General features: G+C 38.0%; 1 protein-coding gene across 3 annotated transcripts in view; it reads right to left on the bottom strand.

The window, feature by feature from the left end:
* Positions 1-1,697: 1,697 nt before the first annotated feature.
* Positions 1,698-18,488, bottom strand: part of agtpbp1 (ATP/GTP binding carboxypeptidase 1) — a 36,556-nt gene continuing 19,765 nt past the window's right edge. For all 3 annotated transcript variants that reach the window (XM_026197641.1, XM_026197640.1, XM_026197642.1), the window contains 11 exons: positions 17,565-17,651; positions 17,293-17,441; positions 16,906-16,993; positions 16,634-16,778; positions 16,108-16,258; positions 14,609-14,789; positions 14,228-14,357; positions 14,013-14,144; positions 12,666-12,842; positions 7,581-7,750; positions 1,698-3,668 (listed from right to left, as the gene is read on the bottom strand). In XM_026197641.1, coding sequence (XP_026053426.1) covers positions 3,473-3,668; positions 7,581-7,750; positions 12,666-12,842; positions 14,013-14,144; positions 14,228-14,357; positions 14,609-14,789; positions 16,108-16,258; positions 16,634-16,778; positions 16,906-16,993; positions 17,293-17,441; positions 17,565-17,651 — 1,606 coding nt within the window. In that variant the 3' untranslated portion in view covers positions 1,698-3,472. The remainder of the gene's footprint in view (positions 3,669-7,580; positions 7,751-12,665; positions 12,843-14,012; positions 14,145-14,227; positions 14,358-14,608; positions 14,790-16,107; positions 16,259-16,633; positions 16,779-16,905; positions 16,994-17,292; positions 17,442-17,564; positions 17,652-18,488) is intronic.

The raw sequence follows: 18,488 nt of genomic DNA, 5'->3' as shown, positions 1-18,488 counted from the left end.
CAGCTGTCTTTGAGGGCCAGCTGGGATTGAGTCTTTTGTTTCTGTGCTGTGGAAAATGAAAAGATGCTGAAAAGAAAGAGGAAGTGATGAGGAAGTTGAAAAGATGGGAGCTTTCTTTTGGCATGAGGACTTTGGATTAGCATTCTTCCGCTCCTTAAGCAACATCTCTACCGACCACTTGTCCACAGTGTTCTGGGTTCAACAAAAGTTCAGCTTTATGTACGGCATGCTTTGGTTCCACAATTTGTAAAAACAAGCAAAACATAATTGGCAGTATTGCACGTACAAAATGAGCCTATGGACAAAGCATTTAGGAGGGTTTAAAAACCTTAATGTAAAGTTTGTAATTTTGTTAATGTGCTTTTATTAATTAGTTCATACAAAACCGTGTGTTATTTGAGCTGTAAAGTTGTCTCAGTCATTTTTTAGCAGTTGAAGATGAACCTCTGTTGCATGTTATAAACGTCATTGCTGTGTTTTTTTGCTATGTAAAGTCTAGTTAAGGTTAAGGTGCGAGAGAGAGGCTGTTCTAAAGTACATTGTTTTATTTAATAGATTTTATCACCCTTAGCATAATTCCACTTTAGCATGTCAAATGTTGACCTTTTGTGATAACATTTGGAAAGTGTGTATTTTAACTAGCTGGTCAGCTGATATAATAATTTAATGATAGTTAAAGTTTTTTTTTTTTTTTCAAAACGCATGAAAATATCTGAAAGCATAATTTTAAAAGGTCGTGCTTTTTTGAAGCTTTGATTGTTTACAGTGTGCAATATAACATGTGTTCATGTTTCGCGTGTAAAAAACAAAGTATTTTTCACACAATTCACCTATCTGTATACCGATGTTTTCACTGTCATAAAAACGGGCTGATGACTTCTTTGTTCTACAAAGTCCCTCCTTCAGAAATACGTAACGAGTTCTGATTGTGTCAGCGGGTCTTGTGTTGTGATTCGACACCAGCTTAGCACACGTTACCCTCCTGGAAACACGATTGGGCTAGTTTTGAGAAACAAATGGGCAGGATTTGTTTTGAAAACCTGGTAATCCTGATCTGAACGCACGTGCTTGAGATGTACTAATAATCAGAGGAGCGTTTTTACTGACGAGATGCGCATGAAAATCCGCATTCGATTTTTTTGCACAGCCTACCATCTACTTAACAAAGCTAAACAGCGTTGCCCTTTGGGTAATAAGTAACAGAAACTGTTAAACGCACCAATTTAAATAATAAAATACACTTACCGGCTGTGGTCCATAAACAATGCCTTCTTCTATGTAGTCCAAACGGGTCGTTCGTTGTAGGCGAATTCTGTTAAATAAAATATCTCGCTTGGCATTGAACATTGAGCTTTATAATTTTGAAGATATTATTTATACTCTTACAACAAACATTACACACTACCTAAAGTTTGAAACATGAAATCATGAAGAACGGGACCTTTAATGTTTAAATTTCAAAATATAAATTATTCCTATAATGCAAAGCTGTATTTTCAGCATCATTACTCAGTCTTCAGTGTCACGTGATCCTTCAGGCTATATGCTGAATCAGGCTAGGCGCAGCATTAATTTAAAAAACTGTCATGAAGGAGATATTTTTTTGTCCTTTCTGAATGGGAGTATTAATTTATTTTTTCTTTCTTTTTTTCTCAAGTAATTTAAATACAAGACAAATGCAAATGTGACAAACAAGATCAGTCTAACTTTGTTGTTTATTACCCAGACTTTCAATCAAAGACTAACAAACATTCAAGCACAACCGTAATTACTTGTACATTTTTATCTACTCCATACACACATTTAGTACTTTGGCCAACTGCTGACATCAAACAAACACAAATACAAACAAGCATACTCACACACACTACACTGGCAGCATCGAAATCAAGTTTTACCTTTCTTTTCTCCCAATAAACAAATAAAACGAATAAAATAAATTAAAAAGGCGACTTCCGAAAACCATGCACTAAATGCAACAAATAAATATTAACATCTAAATGAAAATACAGAAGCTCTCCCAATTAAAAAGCGAATACAGCCACAAAATGTGCTGTGAACACACACTCACATGACCTATACTGATCTAGCGCTGCGACCTCATGGGGACCCTATCAGGACGCAGGTGAGTGTTTCTCGTGAGAACAAGAGTGTCGTTGCATACATTAGACTGCTTTGCTGTACTGTGAGGTTGTTATGAGTGCGCAGATTTGATTCCATCCTCAAGTTATGCGACACTGCGGTTTGTTAGAGGAGCATACGTCATGAGCGTCAGGATTACAGCCCTACCATCTGTTCTTAATGTGAGTCAAGGAAACACCAGTATTTATGAAATGGTCATGGTCTTTTATAATGCATCACCAGAAAATTGGAGACTGTTTAGCATATACTATTACATTTTTGCTAATGAGTATAATTAATAATTTCATCGAATTTCTTTTTATAAGGACTGTCACATTTGAAGGGTTTAACCTCATGTCCTTTCGAATCTCTAAGACTTTCTCTTCTGTGGAACATACAAAACAAAATAGTTCCCTCAAAAATGAAAACCTGCAGTCCCTTTACTCACCCTCAGGCCTCCTAAGATGTAGGTGACTTTTTTTATTCAGTAAAGGTCAGTAAAGAAGGTTTTCATCTGAAACCGTGGTTCTCATTGATTCGTAAAAAACAAGTCAACGGCTGCTATTACTTTGAGAGTAAAAAAAGCATTTACAGATAGCATAAAAGTAATACCCGTGGCTCCTGGCGATATATTGAGGTCTTATGAAGTGAAACAATCGGTTTGTGCAAGAAATTAAACATTATGTGAACATGCTCACTGAGTCTACAGATAAAGTGGTAAATTACATTCAGTTTCTTGCACAGACCAACTGTTTCGCTTCATAAGACCTTAATATATAGTCAGGAGCTGCAAGTATTAATTCTGTATTGTCTGTATATGCTTTTTAAAGTGACAGTAGCCATTGGCTTACATTTTATGAATCACCAAGGACCATGGGTTCAGCTGAAAAATCTTCTTTACTGTTAAAAAAAAAAAGAGTAATCTACATCTTGAATGACCTCAGGCTGAGAAATGAACAGCAAATTTTCGCTTTAGGTTGAATGATCCCTAGAAAATGAAGTGTGAACATTTATTTAGTGTTCCACAGAATTTTGAGAGTTAAACAGGTTTGGGACGACATGTGGATGAGTAAATAAGGGCAAATCTGTTCCTCTGTTTTAATAACGACATGCTCCAGACTGATTTCTAACATTACTAATAATGCTCTTACTTGTAAAGCATCTATAGGCATTATGGTCTCAGAAGGATCTTCTGCATTATTATGTTATGCTTGTTGTTAGAAAGCTGATCTTGAAGTTAGGTTCTTCTAATTTAGGTCATATTTTGTGAACAAATGATTCTATATCGTAGGCAAACACAGGTGATGAAGTACACAGGCGAACGCTTGGTGAGATCGGATGAATCCTAACACTAAAGTGAGCCTGGTTCAGTTTCAGTTAAGTGAGTATTGGGACTGAACTCAGAGTCAGAACTGGGGTCCAGGAGGGCAAGGTTATCCTGGAGATCAGGTTCAAGATCAGGATCATTCTCGTCATTGCTTTCTGCGCTGTAGTCGACTTCCTCCAGGAACGCCGGCTCATCCTCTTCTAACACATAAGTGGTGGGACTGCAGGAAAAACACACACACACACACACATACACACACACACACACACACACACGGCTGTCAGTTATTACACAACAGCTAAGCATATCGATACACATATAACAGAACAGTTAAAAACAGCCTACCTCATTTCTATTAACACCACTTTAATACTCACTCGTGTGAGATTTTGATCTTGTTTCAATGCTCGATGTTGGGTGTTACTGTTAATAAGGCGAATTGCTAGGTGTTTTTTTCCCCCCAGTTGTATTGCTCTCACACCTTTTGAATAATGACCTTCCATCTGCACTAACAGAGCAATCACACCAGCATTAGTTTTAAATGAACCCAACCTGCCAAGTGTAAACATGCCCCAAGCTTTGTGAACCAGTGTATATTTGCATTAGCATTGACTTTTTTTGTGGCGTTTTTGGCTTTATTGTAATATTAACATTAATATATTAACATTACTAATGACATATTGCAATATAAACACACAAGAAGCGAAATGGTGGAGAGAGGAAGGGTCCTCGAGTCCCGAAGAGCAACTGCACTACAGTACATGTATTTACAGAGAAACACAATTGGTTAAGTCTAAAGTGAAAATAAACCATTGAGAGAAAAACAGACGCGAGCCTGTATATTAGATACGTGCAGGTCTTAAAGTGACAGCAGACTAACAGTACTAAACATGCTGCCGCCTGACATTACAGGGATAGTTCACCCCACATTATTAACTCACTCTCATGTTGCTCCAAACCTGTATTCATTTTTTAGTCTTGTGCTGAACACAGAAGAAGATATTTTTTAAAACGTGGGTAACTAAAACATTTTCTGGTTCCCATAGAAAAAAAATAAAAAATACTATTGAAGTCATTGTGGACCAACAACTGTTCAGTTACCCACATTCTTCAAATATGTTCAACAGAAGAAAGAAACTCTTAGAGGGTTAAAACAGCAGTTTTTTTTTTCATTTTTGGCTGAAAAACAACAAATCACAAAGAAACAAAAAAATCACTCACTGCTCTTGACTGAAGAACATTTGACTGTTACAGTTACTCTACGAATCAATGTATAATCTCTACAGAGAAGTGTATAAAGTGTTTTATGTTTACATTAGTTTATTCAATTTCTTGAATGCTGCTGTACCTGAATAATAAAGCACTCTCTGTTTAATTTCTATATTGTGTATCTTATTCTTATTTTTTTAATAGCTGTACCGCTCAGACAACTTACAAAATAGTAAAAGCAACATGAAAAAAAAGAAAAAAAAGTGATATGATATTTGTGCCAAATTGCTATTATTAAGCAATGCTAAGCAAAGGACTCTGTTGTGGCCAATTCATATGTGAAAATGATTCCTCATTCTCTTTAAATGTACATGGGTACATCTTCTACCATGAGTGTTTGAGAAATAAAAGCTACACTGCATCAGTTAGGGTTAAAAGAACTGTTACCTAACATACAACAATCCCAAAAAATATTAATCACTGCAATAATGCTCCAATTCAAGAGGCTTTTTAGCAAATTGCAGTCTGTATATAATGTATAAAATTCCAAATCCAACACATATTCCCAGATTTTACTATGCTTGTTTGCTAGATTGTAAACAAATCAATATTCCTTCCTCTAGAAATAACCCAGGACCCCCATTCAACTCGGGACCTCTCATCATTCATGTAGCATGAGTTACGAGCCACAGTTTAATACTTTAGATTAAAGGGTTCTTCAAATCTCTAACCTGAACTCTGCGCTATGATAAATGACTGGTCAAAACACCAAAACCGACAAACGACTCCTGCAGGTTAGCGGTCGTAAATCTCATGTGGCGGCAGAGCAGGCATTTCTCTGCATGCCCATCTCTCGATGTCTCTCTCTCCTAACGCAATAACCTTACTAAGAGTGATGATGGTTTTATGGCTCTCTTGTTAAGCAGTTAAATGGTTTAATGTGTGGTCTGGTGGTTTGGCTGGTTTTAGTGGGTTTTTAATGGTTTTAATGGTGTGAGGGGAAGAAACTTGATCCGTGCGAGACGGGCCGAGGCGAGGGGGGGGTCAGACTCAAAGTGGATTAGCGGCCGTTTTGATCAGGTGATGATGATAATGAGCAGAGTGCTTCTCTCTTCACTGAAGTGCACTGAGCCCCATGTGACCGTCATCTCCTCAAGTGGTGCCGGCCATTAGAAGAGGCCTGCAAGATGTGTGTGTGTGTGTGTGTGTGTGTGTGTGTGTGTGTGTGTGTGTGTGTGTGTGTGTGTTGTTATCCATTACATAAATACACAAGCTGGGAGGGGCCGAAGTACGTTCCCAAGAAGCTTCTAGACACCATGGACATCATGACTGTTATTGTTCTGAACATTAAAGGTTCTGAGCTGATTAAAGGAACACTATACCTTTTTGGTAAATGGGCTCATTTTCCAACTCTCCTGAAGTTAAACAGTTGAGTTGGCGGTGGCACTTTTAGCTTAGCTTAGCATAGATCACTGAATCGGATTAGACCGTTAGCATCTCGCTGTAAAATGGCAAAAAAAGTTTTTACATTTTTCCTATTTAAACTCGACTCTTCTGTGGTTAGATCGTTTAATAAGAGCGACGGAAAATGAAAAGTTGTGTTTTTCTAGGTTGATGTGGCTAGGAACTATACGCGTAATAATCAAGGAACTTTGTTGCCATATCATGGGTGCAGCAAGCGCCTGAAAATAGTCCCAGCTAGAACCGTGTAGTTACTAGGGCTGTCAACGAATATTCTAAATTCGAAAATGTATTCAAATAGTAAAAAAAAAAAAAGAATTTCGAAGGTGAAAATTTATATTGGAATAAAAAAAAAAATGTGGAAAAAAACGCCCGCGGTAGTAGAGGCGTGGCTGTCTGCTTTGCGAGTGGGCGCACTAGCGCGCCTGAGGGTTCAGGGACAGGTCACAGGAGTCGCACTGTCTGGCAAAGCATCACTGCTGAAAGTTGACGCGTCTTCATGGAAGATGCCAGCAAGTGCAGAGCCCAACTCGACTGCAGCAGAGAAAGTGAGGGAAAATTGTTGACCCGCGAGACAAAGTTGTATGCAAGCTATTTAAGATACAGTTAGCACACACTAGCAACATTACGTCACATCTCAAAAATGTGCACCCAAATGAGCATGGCATAATGTGTGGAACTCCAGCTAAACAGTCACGTCCTGACACTTAACGTTACTTTGCATCGCCCGCCACAAGCTCTTTGTCTGCAACACGACATGAGGCCATAACTGATAAAAGCAAGTCAAGCAATGGAACCGAGGTTTGATTATTTATCGTTTCATGTCAACGAAAAGGTCCGTGTTTACCACAGCACAGCTCGCTCGGAGCATTCAATGTCAGTTCTATATGCTGTTAAACTTCAATTAATATTAATAATTATTTTATTAATAATAACAAAAACGAAGCCTGCTATATTTGGGACAACAGTCGCGACCTTAAATTGCTTGCACAAAAATGTGTTTGTTCATTTAAACCATTATGCGCAGAGAACGTGAGGGTGAGAGAGCGTGAGGTCTGCAGTCTTGGCCATTAGTTGATTTCCTTGTTTTTGTGTCGGTAATACGTTGTCATACATGTTTAAACTTAAATAGACTACCTATACAAGTAGTTATGTCTCTTTGTATAATTTTTTTTCCTGTTATTGACGTAATGACCGTCTTTGACAACATGCGCAACCAAATGTTTGAATAGTTCGAATATTTGTGTGTTATTTAGAGGGAATATTCAAACGTCATTTTTGAGAAGTTTTGACAGCCCTAGTAGTTACAGTGATAGCAGAGTTGCTGGGGACCATTTTATATTTATTATTTAAATAAAGATGAATGGTGTATTGTAATTTGATATGGCAGCTGTTGTGCCGGTTCATGTGACAGGACGTCCTGAGCAGGATACGGTCACTGTGCTGGTGCATGAGCTCGTACCTGGTGATGTTGGGCATGCTGCGGGTGTCGATCAGCTCGTTCTCCGTGTCCAGCAGATGGGAGTTGTGGTTGTGGAGCTCTAAGGGGGATGTGAAGCGTCTTAGCCTGAGCAGAGCCAAACAAAACTGAGCACCCATTTCCTCCAGCTCACTTGTACCGATCTGGAGCCCCTGCAAACACACACAGACCTGTTAAAAAGACCTATCTGTAAAGGATGACATCCGAGGTACATTTTAACAGAGGACGTCTGTGATTTCAGATTTCACATCCTTATATATATATATATATATATATACACACATACATACACACACACAGTAAGTAAGTTTTGCCCTAAAAAGAAATATAGCGTCTGTGATTTTTATGGTAGGTTTATTTTAACGTATAGAGACGGAATACCAACCAAGAAAGGTTAGAAATTGATTTGCATTTCAATGAGTGATATAAGTTTTTGATCCCCAAGCAAAGCTTGACTTAGTACTTGGTGCAGAAACCCTTATATATATGGTCATTAGGGTTATCATACACAAAACTAAAACTTACATTAGATAGTTTTAATTTAATAAACTAAAAACATTACTTAACCAAAAATAAACAGCCAAAATAAACTCATTTCTGTAAGCAAGAAGCTATCTTCACATATTGGACAAATCTGATCAGTCTGTGAAACTAAATAAAACAGTCTTTGCGTAACTCGGCTGATCTCGGATGCATACTGGACACCAAACTGGAAAGTACGTTCTTCATCTAGTGAAATCTATGAGTGGCAGGCTGCACAGCGCTTCCTCGAGCAAGGGCACACAGGTGGTTTTTATCAGTCTCCTTGGAGGCAGAGTCGTGTTTACAACGCACTTCGTCGATTCACTTAAAGCACTAATCACTGCATTTGCCAAAAGTTTGTTATTAATGAAATGAAACCTTTGAAAGATCCTTTGAGTTTAGCTTGAGGGGCTTAGTAGCAAGTAAACTAGACACCCACAAGCTGATGTGTTTTCTGTCTGTGAGGTAAACAGCACTTACTGTACTGTTATTGCACGGATCACATTTTCCACAATTCTCCGTACAGCTTTTCACAGAGACTGCTGACCTGGGGTTTATTATTGTTTTATCAACTATTATTTTAACCTGTCATGTCAGTCAGATGCGCTCCTCCAATTTTAGGATTAGACTTTTTTTATTCAGTAATGTAACAGACTGTAAATAATAATAATGTAACAGACTGTTATTGAACTATTGCATAAGCACAGCAATAATCTAGTTATTGTAAGTATAGTTATATTCACATGCTGGAAAGAAGAAAGAAGCTTCAGCCATGTTACTTGGACTCACTGAGACGCCATTATGTGTCCTACAGACAGGAGACTGAGTCACTATTACAGACCTGAGCCCACTGCATCTCTAACACACGGCCTATAGCGCCACCTACTGGTCACATTCATTAGGAAAACTGTAAACCTGGCAACATTAGATTCACTGTTTCAACACTTAGAGAAACAATCACTCTTGATCATATAAATGAGTCAGTAAACTGGAAAACATCTCTTCAGCTCTTGCGAGACACTGGATTCTGTTGGTGTTGTTTTTTTTAGGTAACTGATTTGCAAAATATCAAACATGCAGCTACATTGAATGACATTGTTACCTTGCAAAATGCTAATGCTTCCTTTACAAATATTTGAAAGGCTCAATGAAACCGGTTATGCCACATATTAAAATTGCTCCATGCACTTTTCTTTTTAACCGTGATAAGGAAAAACAAACAAACAAATAAATAAAAACAAAACCAGATATTGCATTTCTAAATGTTACATTCAATTTAGAACTGTACGCACAATTATTTTCGTGCAAAATTTGTTTCGGACTTTTTCCACCCTCAATTTTAGCATCATGAAACCATATATTGATTTTTGAACAATTATATTTGAATTTTTGAACAGCCATACATGGTTACACATAGATCATTTTAAGCACATAACCTATTCCAACTTGGGTCACTCAAAGTACAGCTTATTGGATCACAGGCTATATTTGAAGGTTTAGGGTAAAAAAATTAAAATATTAAAATTTCACCTACTTTTCAAGATATGGGAACAGCTGATTTAAGAAAAGAAACAAATTATGCTAATAATAAATAAAATGTGTATTTTATATATATATATATATATATATATATATATATATATATATATATATATATATACTCAGAGTGAGCAGAGCTGAATCTAGACAAAAATATGCTCAAAATGTTACATGTTTTGGTCACTGTGTTATTTCAGAGTTGAGGACTTAACGGTTTCATCATTTCACTGGTATAAGGATGCCGAGATGATTTTGGACAGGCTGTGTGTGTAATTCGTTTTACTTTATGAAGTCCAGTGATAAAGACAACGCTGTTTTTACTTGAAGGATTGTAGAGAAGCCTACAGCAACTGCTCCTGAACAAAACAACAACTGGTGATAAGATAAACAAGCTTTTCTCATTACTTTTAACCCTGGGTTAAAAAATATTTTGGCTTGGCACTATTTGAATTGTACATCAAATCTGAATTACAGTGTCAAATGAATACAGCATGTATTGCTAACACTGTCTGGATGAACACTTACTGTATCTCAGCTGGCTGAATTTTATCCCTAACCAAGCTGTTGTTCCAGCCAAGACCTTCTCATATCTTTAGATAACTTAACCATCTCACCCACACAGAGTGACCTTGATGTCACACTGGATAATGTTTATCTGCACCCTGCATATGGTTAAAACCAATTCGGTGTTAACAATTTTCATGTTTAAGTATATGTGTGGGGTTTTTTTTTTCTCCACAGCATTCACATAGGGTTACAATGTGTTTTTTTTTTTTTTTTTTTTTTTTTTTATACTTGCTTAACAAAATGTTGGCTGTTTTTTATGCCCCCCCCCCTCACCAAATTAAAATAATAACAATAATAACAATAATATATTATTATATTATAGTGCTGTTCATATAATTAGAATATCATCAAAAAGTTTATTTCACTAATCACATTAAAAAGAGAAACTTGTATATTATATTCATTCATTAGACACAGAGTGATATATTTCAAATTTTTATTTTTAAATTTAATTTTGATGATTATAACTGACAACTAAGGAAAATCCCAAATTCAGTATCTCAGAAAATTAGAATATAACTTAAGACCAATACAAAGAAAATATTTTTAGAAATCTTGGCCAACTAAAAGTATCAAAATGAAAAGTATGAGCATGTACAGCACTCAAGACTTAGTTTGGGCTCCTTTTTGCCTGAATAACTGCATCAATGCGGCGTGGCATAGAGTCGATCAGTCTGTGGCACTGCTCAGGTGTTATGAGAGCCCAGGTTGCTCTGATAGTGGCCTTCAGCTCTTCTGCATTCTTGGGTGTGGTATATCACATCTTCCTCTTCACAATACCTCATAGATTTTCTATGGGGTTAAGGTCAGGTGAGTTTGCTGGCCAATTAAGAACTGGGATGGTCCTTAAACCAGGTACTGGAAGCTTTGGCGCTGTGTGCAGGTGCAAGGTCCTGTTGGAAAATGAAATCTGCATCTCCATAAAGTTGGTCAGCAGCAGGAAACATAAAGTGCTCTAAAACTTCCTGGTATACGGCTGCATTGACCTTTGACCTCAGAAAACACAGTGGACCAACACAAGCAGATGACATGGCACCCCAAACCATCACTGACTGTGGAAACTTTACACTGGACCTCAAGCAACGTAGACTGTGTGCCTCTCCTCTCTTCCTCCAGACTCTGGGACCCTGACCTCGAAAGGAAATGCAAAATTTACTTTCATTAGAGAACATAACTGTTGACCACTCAACAACAGTCCAGTCCTGTTTGAAGCGAGACACTTCCGATGATGTCGGTTGTTCAACAGTGGCTTGACACAAGGAATGCGAAGCTGAAACCTATGTCTTGCGTCTGTGTGTAGTGGTTCTTGAAGCACTGACTCCAGCTGCAGTCCACTCTTTGTGAATCTTCCCCACATTTCTGAATGGGTTTTGTTTCACAATCCTCTCCAGGGTGCGGTTATCCTTATTGCTTGTACACTTTTTTTTCTTCCACATCTTTTCCTTCCCTTCGCCTCTCTATTAATGTGCTTGGACACAGAGCTCTGTGAACAGCCATCCTCTTTTGCAATGACCTTTTGTGTCTTGCCCTCCTTGTGCAAGGTGTAAATGCTCGTCTTTTGGACAACTGTCAGGTCAGCCGTCTTCCCCATGATTGTGTAGCCTACAGAACTAGACTAGAGACCATTTAAAGGATTTGCAGGTGTTTTGAGTTAATTAGCTGATTAGAGTTTGGCACCAGGTGTCCGTTTCTGAGATACTGAATTTGGGATTTTACTTAGTTGTCGAGTATAATTATAAAAATTAAAAGAAATAAACATTTGAAATATATCAGTCTGTGTGTAATGAATGAATATACAATGATATTTTTTCTGATATTTTAACTATATGACCAGCACCTCTATATAGTAATGCAGTTTTTAACAATTATATTTTCATTTAAACAAATTTGCATTAAGAAAAAAATAATAATATGAAAAACTGATTTTGTCCATTCATCATTTTTCTAACTGATGACTCCAAGACTACCAAAATGAATTCTTAAAATTTCAGCAAAATTTCTAAGTTGGCCAAAAAGACAACGTTAACATAGGTTCAACAGAATTCACAACTATGTTTAACGAATCACAGAATACTACATGATGTCAGCAATCGAGTCATATAAAAGACTTGCACTGGCCTGACTGGGAAATAAACTGACCTGAAACCCTCTGACACTGACCCTGGGCCATCACTGGACCCGGAGTTATGCTCATTAAACACACTTTCTCATGGCACCCATGACGTCAGATCTGTTGATTGTGAATGTTGACTGTTTCCTGCCCCTGCTCTGAACATCAAATAACTGGTGATCTATATGCTGTGTGTGCTTTTGTTCTTTATCTTCAGTTGTCTTTGAAACCTGATATTCTTGGTAATTTTCAGCAGAATTAAGATCTTTAAAAACTTCTAAATATTACTGATAAAAAGAAAGCTTTTTGTTGTTGTAGCCCCCCCTCACCTTGTATTTGCCCTGGTCGCAGCCGCACAGCGTGCTCTCCATGGTGTAGCTGCGCTGCACTCCGATCTCTCTCCACACCACCACACGTGCCGTGGACTCTTTGGAGCGTTCGACTACAAAACTGCAGCTGGACAGACTGAACACTGGAGCCATCTGAGACAGCAGCTTCGGCAGAGTCTAAAACACATGACACACAACGAGCAGCTTCAACTTCAAATAGATTTCAGAAAGCTCATTTACTCGGCAAGATCAACACTGATGAAGAGTAATAATCATTTTCTAATATCTCTTGGAGCCGCAGAATTAAACAAACTGTTTATACTGCTGTACTTTTAAAAGCACTTTATAAATATAGCACATTATACAATACAAATTATGCCAAGGCAGCTTCATAAAAATAAACTGGAAAGAGCAGAATCAATAATGGAAACTCAACTATGGAGACAGTTCATACTGTGCTGAAAAGCAGCTCTTAAAAGAAAATAGTGTCATTATTTAGCTTTAGTTAGTTGGGTGTTCAGTGTTAATAAATCATATTTCAATCGTGATCACAAATTCTGCTCTTCTTGATTATTAAACATAATCGTCTGCGATATTTGCCTTATATTTGGTTATTTATCCCGAAAACGTGTCATTTTAATCTAATTCATGGTTGCAGATGACAGATGTTAAGAGTTTAAAATCCCCCAATCAGCTTTTTTCTTAAACCAATACATTTTCCACCCAATGGTTTAATTAAAGTGCCCCTATCATGGCTCATATTTTGGTTTTGGGAGTCCCCAACAACAGGTTGAAATTGAATGCAAGGTCAAAAAACACTTATTATCTTAAAATATGCATTTATTTTTACCTTACTTGCTCAATGACTCCCAAACAATTCGCTCAAAGATTCATTTTTCCAAATCTCTTATTTGCGTGACGCTAATATGGGGTGATTGATCTCATTTTCATCTCATCGTGACTGTAATGTCTGATAAAGAAGTGTTTGTGAGCTCAGTGCTGCTTTGTTTACAGTGTTACCGTGGAAACTGCTATTTTACAGTTCCAAAAGCAACACCTAGTGGCAAAGAGTGAATTAGCATTTTTTAATCCAGACCAAAGGGAGAAGACCAACAAGTGGGCGGGAAATAACTTCGCCCTGGGGTTCGTTCTAAAAACGACTCGTTTAAGTGATTCAGAGTCGACTCTTTCTTCTGAGAGACAATAACTTTATACATGGTGCATGTAAACTTGAGTAGTCAAAAAAAGCAATTTTTGAAGGTTTGTTTTCATAAATCATCTGGATGGACCGGGAATGATCTTTGTATACTGTAAATGTAAGATTATGTCTACATAACAGCGTGTTACCCTGTATCCAAGGTCCTCCTGGAGGTCACAGGTGCTGGTGTTGACATTGGTCTGCCACACAGTCTCCTTAATACTACAGCCGTACATGAAAACGTTCTTCTTCCGTGAATGGCCGTGATAGTCGCAGAACACCTAAACACACACACAGTTGAGAGGCTAACGCTCTGCTGGTGTCATTAAACCATTCTCTCATACACAGCGTGATGCTCTCTCACCAGTGGAGTTCTTCCTGTAGCTCTGAGGTACTGCAGGAGACTCTTGGCGTGGTAGATGGTGGGGTGCAGCTCGGCATTGGGGCTCTGCCACTGTCTGTTCAGATCCTCCCCACTCAGAGAACAACGATGACTGAAGAGTGGAAACAGAAGAGTGGAAATATGCGATTACAGATAAACTGTGTGAAGAATGACTGATGATTCATATCTTTTACACATAAGCTTTTAAGGCTTCAACGTGGCTATAACATTGTTTTTAAAAGCTGAATTTGGGCAATATTTACACACACAGTTCAAAGTTGACATGAATGCATTTACACAACCATTAGAATTGTTAGAACCAACAGAGAACATGGAGGAGATTTGTTTTGTTCGTTGACATACTTTCCATTGATGACGCCATCAGGGTTGAGCATGGGGATGATTTTGAAGATATAGCTCCCTCGTAGACTTTGGGCTTGAGGACTGCAGCTCATGAGAAACTCTAGAGTGCCTTTCATCACCCAGCTAGAGTTAGTCTCTCCAGGATGCACCCGCGCAGACAGAAACACCACTGGACGGCTTCCTACAAACATATACATTACAGCGTAGCTAAGCATGCCACACCTTTTAACAGAGGCTGAAATCACAATCTGACAATTTGCATGAAAGAATGGATGGATGGGAGAGTGCCTGAGAGAGAGAATGCACAGGTGCGTGAAAGAATGGATGAGAGAGTGCTTTAATGAGCGAATGCGCAGGTGCATGCAAGAATGCATCGGAGAGTGCTTGAATGAGTGCATACGCAGGCCATTCAAGAACAGTGTATGTGAATACATTCATGCTAGGGTGTATGCTAGAATACATGCTTGAGTGTATGAGAGGCTGAAATGACATTAGTACTAGGAACCCTGTGGATGAAAGAGTATGAGAGCATGCAAGAATTATTGGGAACATCCATGTGAGTGTGCATAAAAGACGAGTTTTTATGAAAAAGTGCATTTCAGAGTGCATGGCAGCATGCTTGAGTCTGTGCATGTGACAATGCATGCAAAAGTACACAACAGTGTAGAGGAGAAAGTGTGTGCTTGGAATCGTGCATGCAAGAGTGGATAGGAGAGTGTACTTTAGAAAATGCACTCGAAAACGTCCACGAAAGGGCAAGAGAACATATGTATGTGTTCATTGTGTTCATTCAGAGTGCATGGAAGCGTGAATGCAAGAGTGTTCATTATAAAGAGTGATTTAAGTGTGTGTGTGTGTGTGTGTGTGAAAGGGTATCAGAACGCATATAAATGCATGTGAGAGGGCATGAAAGATCACAAAAATGTATTAACTAGAAAGAATTCATAGGAGCATGCATGTGAAAGTGCATTCATTAAACAGTGCATGACACATTGCATGGCACTGTAAATGTAGAATTTTCATCAGAAAGAGTGCATGAGAGCAGGCGGCATGTGAGTTTGAATGTGTAAGTGCATGTACTGTATGAATGAGGATGCACGTGAAAGTTCCCGTGAGTGTGCATGAGGATGCATGTGAGTGTTCATGAGGATGTATGTAAAAATTTATGTATGCATGCATGTGAATGTATGAAAAGTGTTAATGAGCATGAGTGCATGGGAGCGTGCATGAGGACACGTGAGTGTTCATGGAAGTGGATGCATGTGAGCGTGCATGACATGTTAATGTTAGCATGATAGCCTGCATGAGGACCCATGTGAGAGCATTCAAGTGAGTGTTCAGGAAAGTACATACGAGTGTGTACACAAGAATGCATGAGAATATACATATGAGAGTAAGTGTGATTAAGAGGGCATGCTGTTTCTTAACAAATTAATTGATAAGCCTTCCTGCTATGGCTGTAAGTTTATCAGAGATGTTCTTGTGTGTGTGATACATACTGAACTGGCTGATGTGGTCATTGCTGGAGGATTCTGGCATGGCTGTGATGGTGAGCAGGGGACAGCTGTTTCCTCCCAGCGTTTCACACAGATCATCCTGTCTGTAGTAGATCTGAGCAGTACGCAAAGCACTCAACTTCTGCAGATGCATCTAAAAGATCGAGGGAAAAAAAAATCAAACAAAATCCTACTTTGCAGTGTGCAAGATTAGGATGTTGATAATATCATGGTATATAATATAAAAATATAAAATGGCATATGCACTCTTATGGTATCCAATTTTTGAAGCATGCTTACTGGGCTAACATTGTCATTCTAAACAAGCTGTGCACTAAACTGCAAGTCCATGGCTTCAACAGAAATACTTAATATTAAGGTAAAAATTAGTTACAGTGCATCTACAGTCTATATAGGACACAGCTGTACGCACCCAAACTGGTATATTAACAGGCTTCTAGTCAAGACGCGTTCAGGTATTAGTGCACATCAGATGCATCAATTTAGTGAGGGTACATTTGTATAGTACCTTCAGCATGGAGTAGGTGTATGGGTAATGGTAGGCAAAGTAGCAGACATCATCTTTATGCTGAAAGGTCACAGTGAAGGTCATAGTGAAGTAGGATTTGCCCTTTTGACCCCCGGCTGCAATGGAGCTTCGTGAGAAATGATTCCTGGGTAGACGGGAATAGAGGTCAACTTAACTGCATTTTAAAATGCATGATAACCCACAAATCTATTTATTTTTAAAGACTAAAAATATAATAGCAAGGAGTTATCAGACAACATTATGGTTCTTACTTGTAGTAACAGATGTCTGATCCTGTTCTAACCCAATGAGGGCTGCCGTTGATAGCGTCCTGTACAGAGTACATCAGCACTTGCATACCTGTCGTACAATAGACAGAAATCAGAAATCTGACAAACATACTCTCTGAAGTTGAAGTTGGCTAGAGATGGGCTGACCAAGAACATGCAAAAAGTGGAATATGGTAATACACCTAAACATACTCTACATTAATATGTGCACACAATGGCTTTTAGCTCTAGCATGATACCTGATACATGATACTTTAGAACTAGGTTACGCAATAATCCAGGTTAATGGCACAGACATTTGAACGTAACTATATGTGTTTGTGCACTTGAGTAGAGTCAGTTTCTGACCTAATGCTTGAAATGACCCACCATAATTGAATTGGCTGTTGGACTTCTCACAGTTGATTATGTTGAATCGATAACGAACTCCAGGACGCATATTGCCCACCTCGAAATAGAACCACTGGTGATAGTGATTACTATTGATATCGGAGTTCAAGATCAAGTCATACTCAAACCTGCCGATAGAAACAGGGAATACAAGGAAATGAAAACAAAACAAAACAAACAAATGGCTTCTTCATTTTATGAAAAGCACATTATACAACAAAAAAAACCTCATTCTTTAATTTTACACATACTTTCTGACTTGTATAGCTTTCCGTAGGTTTCCAGACTCAAACTTAGAGTTGAACTTCAGAGACTCCCCGTTGTCAATGACTGGACAACTGAAAGAACATGTTTACATTGAAGATTCATGCGTTTCGAATAACTCAGAAATACAAAAGACAAGAGCCTGGGTGTGCCGGAAACTATATACATATGTATTTCCAACTTAAAAAAAAAAAATGTATTCATTTTTTCATTTCTATCAAACAAATTAATAATAAAAAAAAAAAAAAAAAAGAAAAGTGGCCTTATTGTCACCAGTTAGTGTTTGGCCGATATATTCAAGAAGATATGGTTAATTAGTATTGTTTCACATTGTGTAAAATACAGCTCCATGATAGCAAATGGTCGTTCATTCCAAATAAAAACAAGTAAATAAACGGTAAAAAAATAATAAATAAAAACATTAAAATGTAAAATAATAATAATAAAATAAAAACTGCAACAACAGTTATTTTTATGATTACCGTATTTTTCGGACTATAATGCGCACCTGAGTATAAGTCTCATCAGTCCAAAAATACGTCATGACGAGGAAAAAAACATATATAAGTTTCACAGGACTATAAGTTGCATTTATTTAGAACCAAGAGAAAACATTACCGTCTCCAGCCATGAGAGGGCGCTCTATGTCTTCAGTGTAGACTACAGGAGCACTGAGCAGCACAGAGCGCCCTCTCGCGGCTGGAGACTGTAATGTTTTCACTCGGTTCATTTCTCTAGGTTCATGTCAAATTAATTTTGATAAATAAGTCGCACCTGACTATAAGTCGCAGGACCAGCCAAACTATGCAAAAAAGTGTGACTTATAGTCCGGAAAATACGGTAATATAATTGAGTTTCACATGACTATAAAAATATAAAATTCTTACAATAAAAATGATCTTATCTATATT

This window comes from Carassius auratus, chromosome 22 (genome assembly GCF_003368295.1).
Source record: "Carassius auratus strain Wakin chromosome 22, ASM336829v1, whole genome shotgun sequence".
Classification (NCBI taxonomy): domain Eukaryota; kingdom Metazoa; phylum Chordata; class Actinopteri; order Cypriniformes; family Cyprinidae; genus Carassius; species Carassius auratus.
Note: the sequence above shows the minus strand (reverse complement) of the source record. Positions and strands in the feature narration are given on the sequence as shown.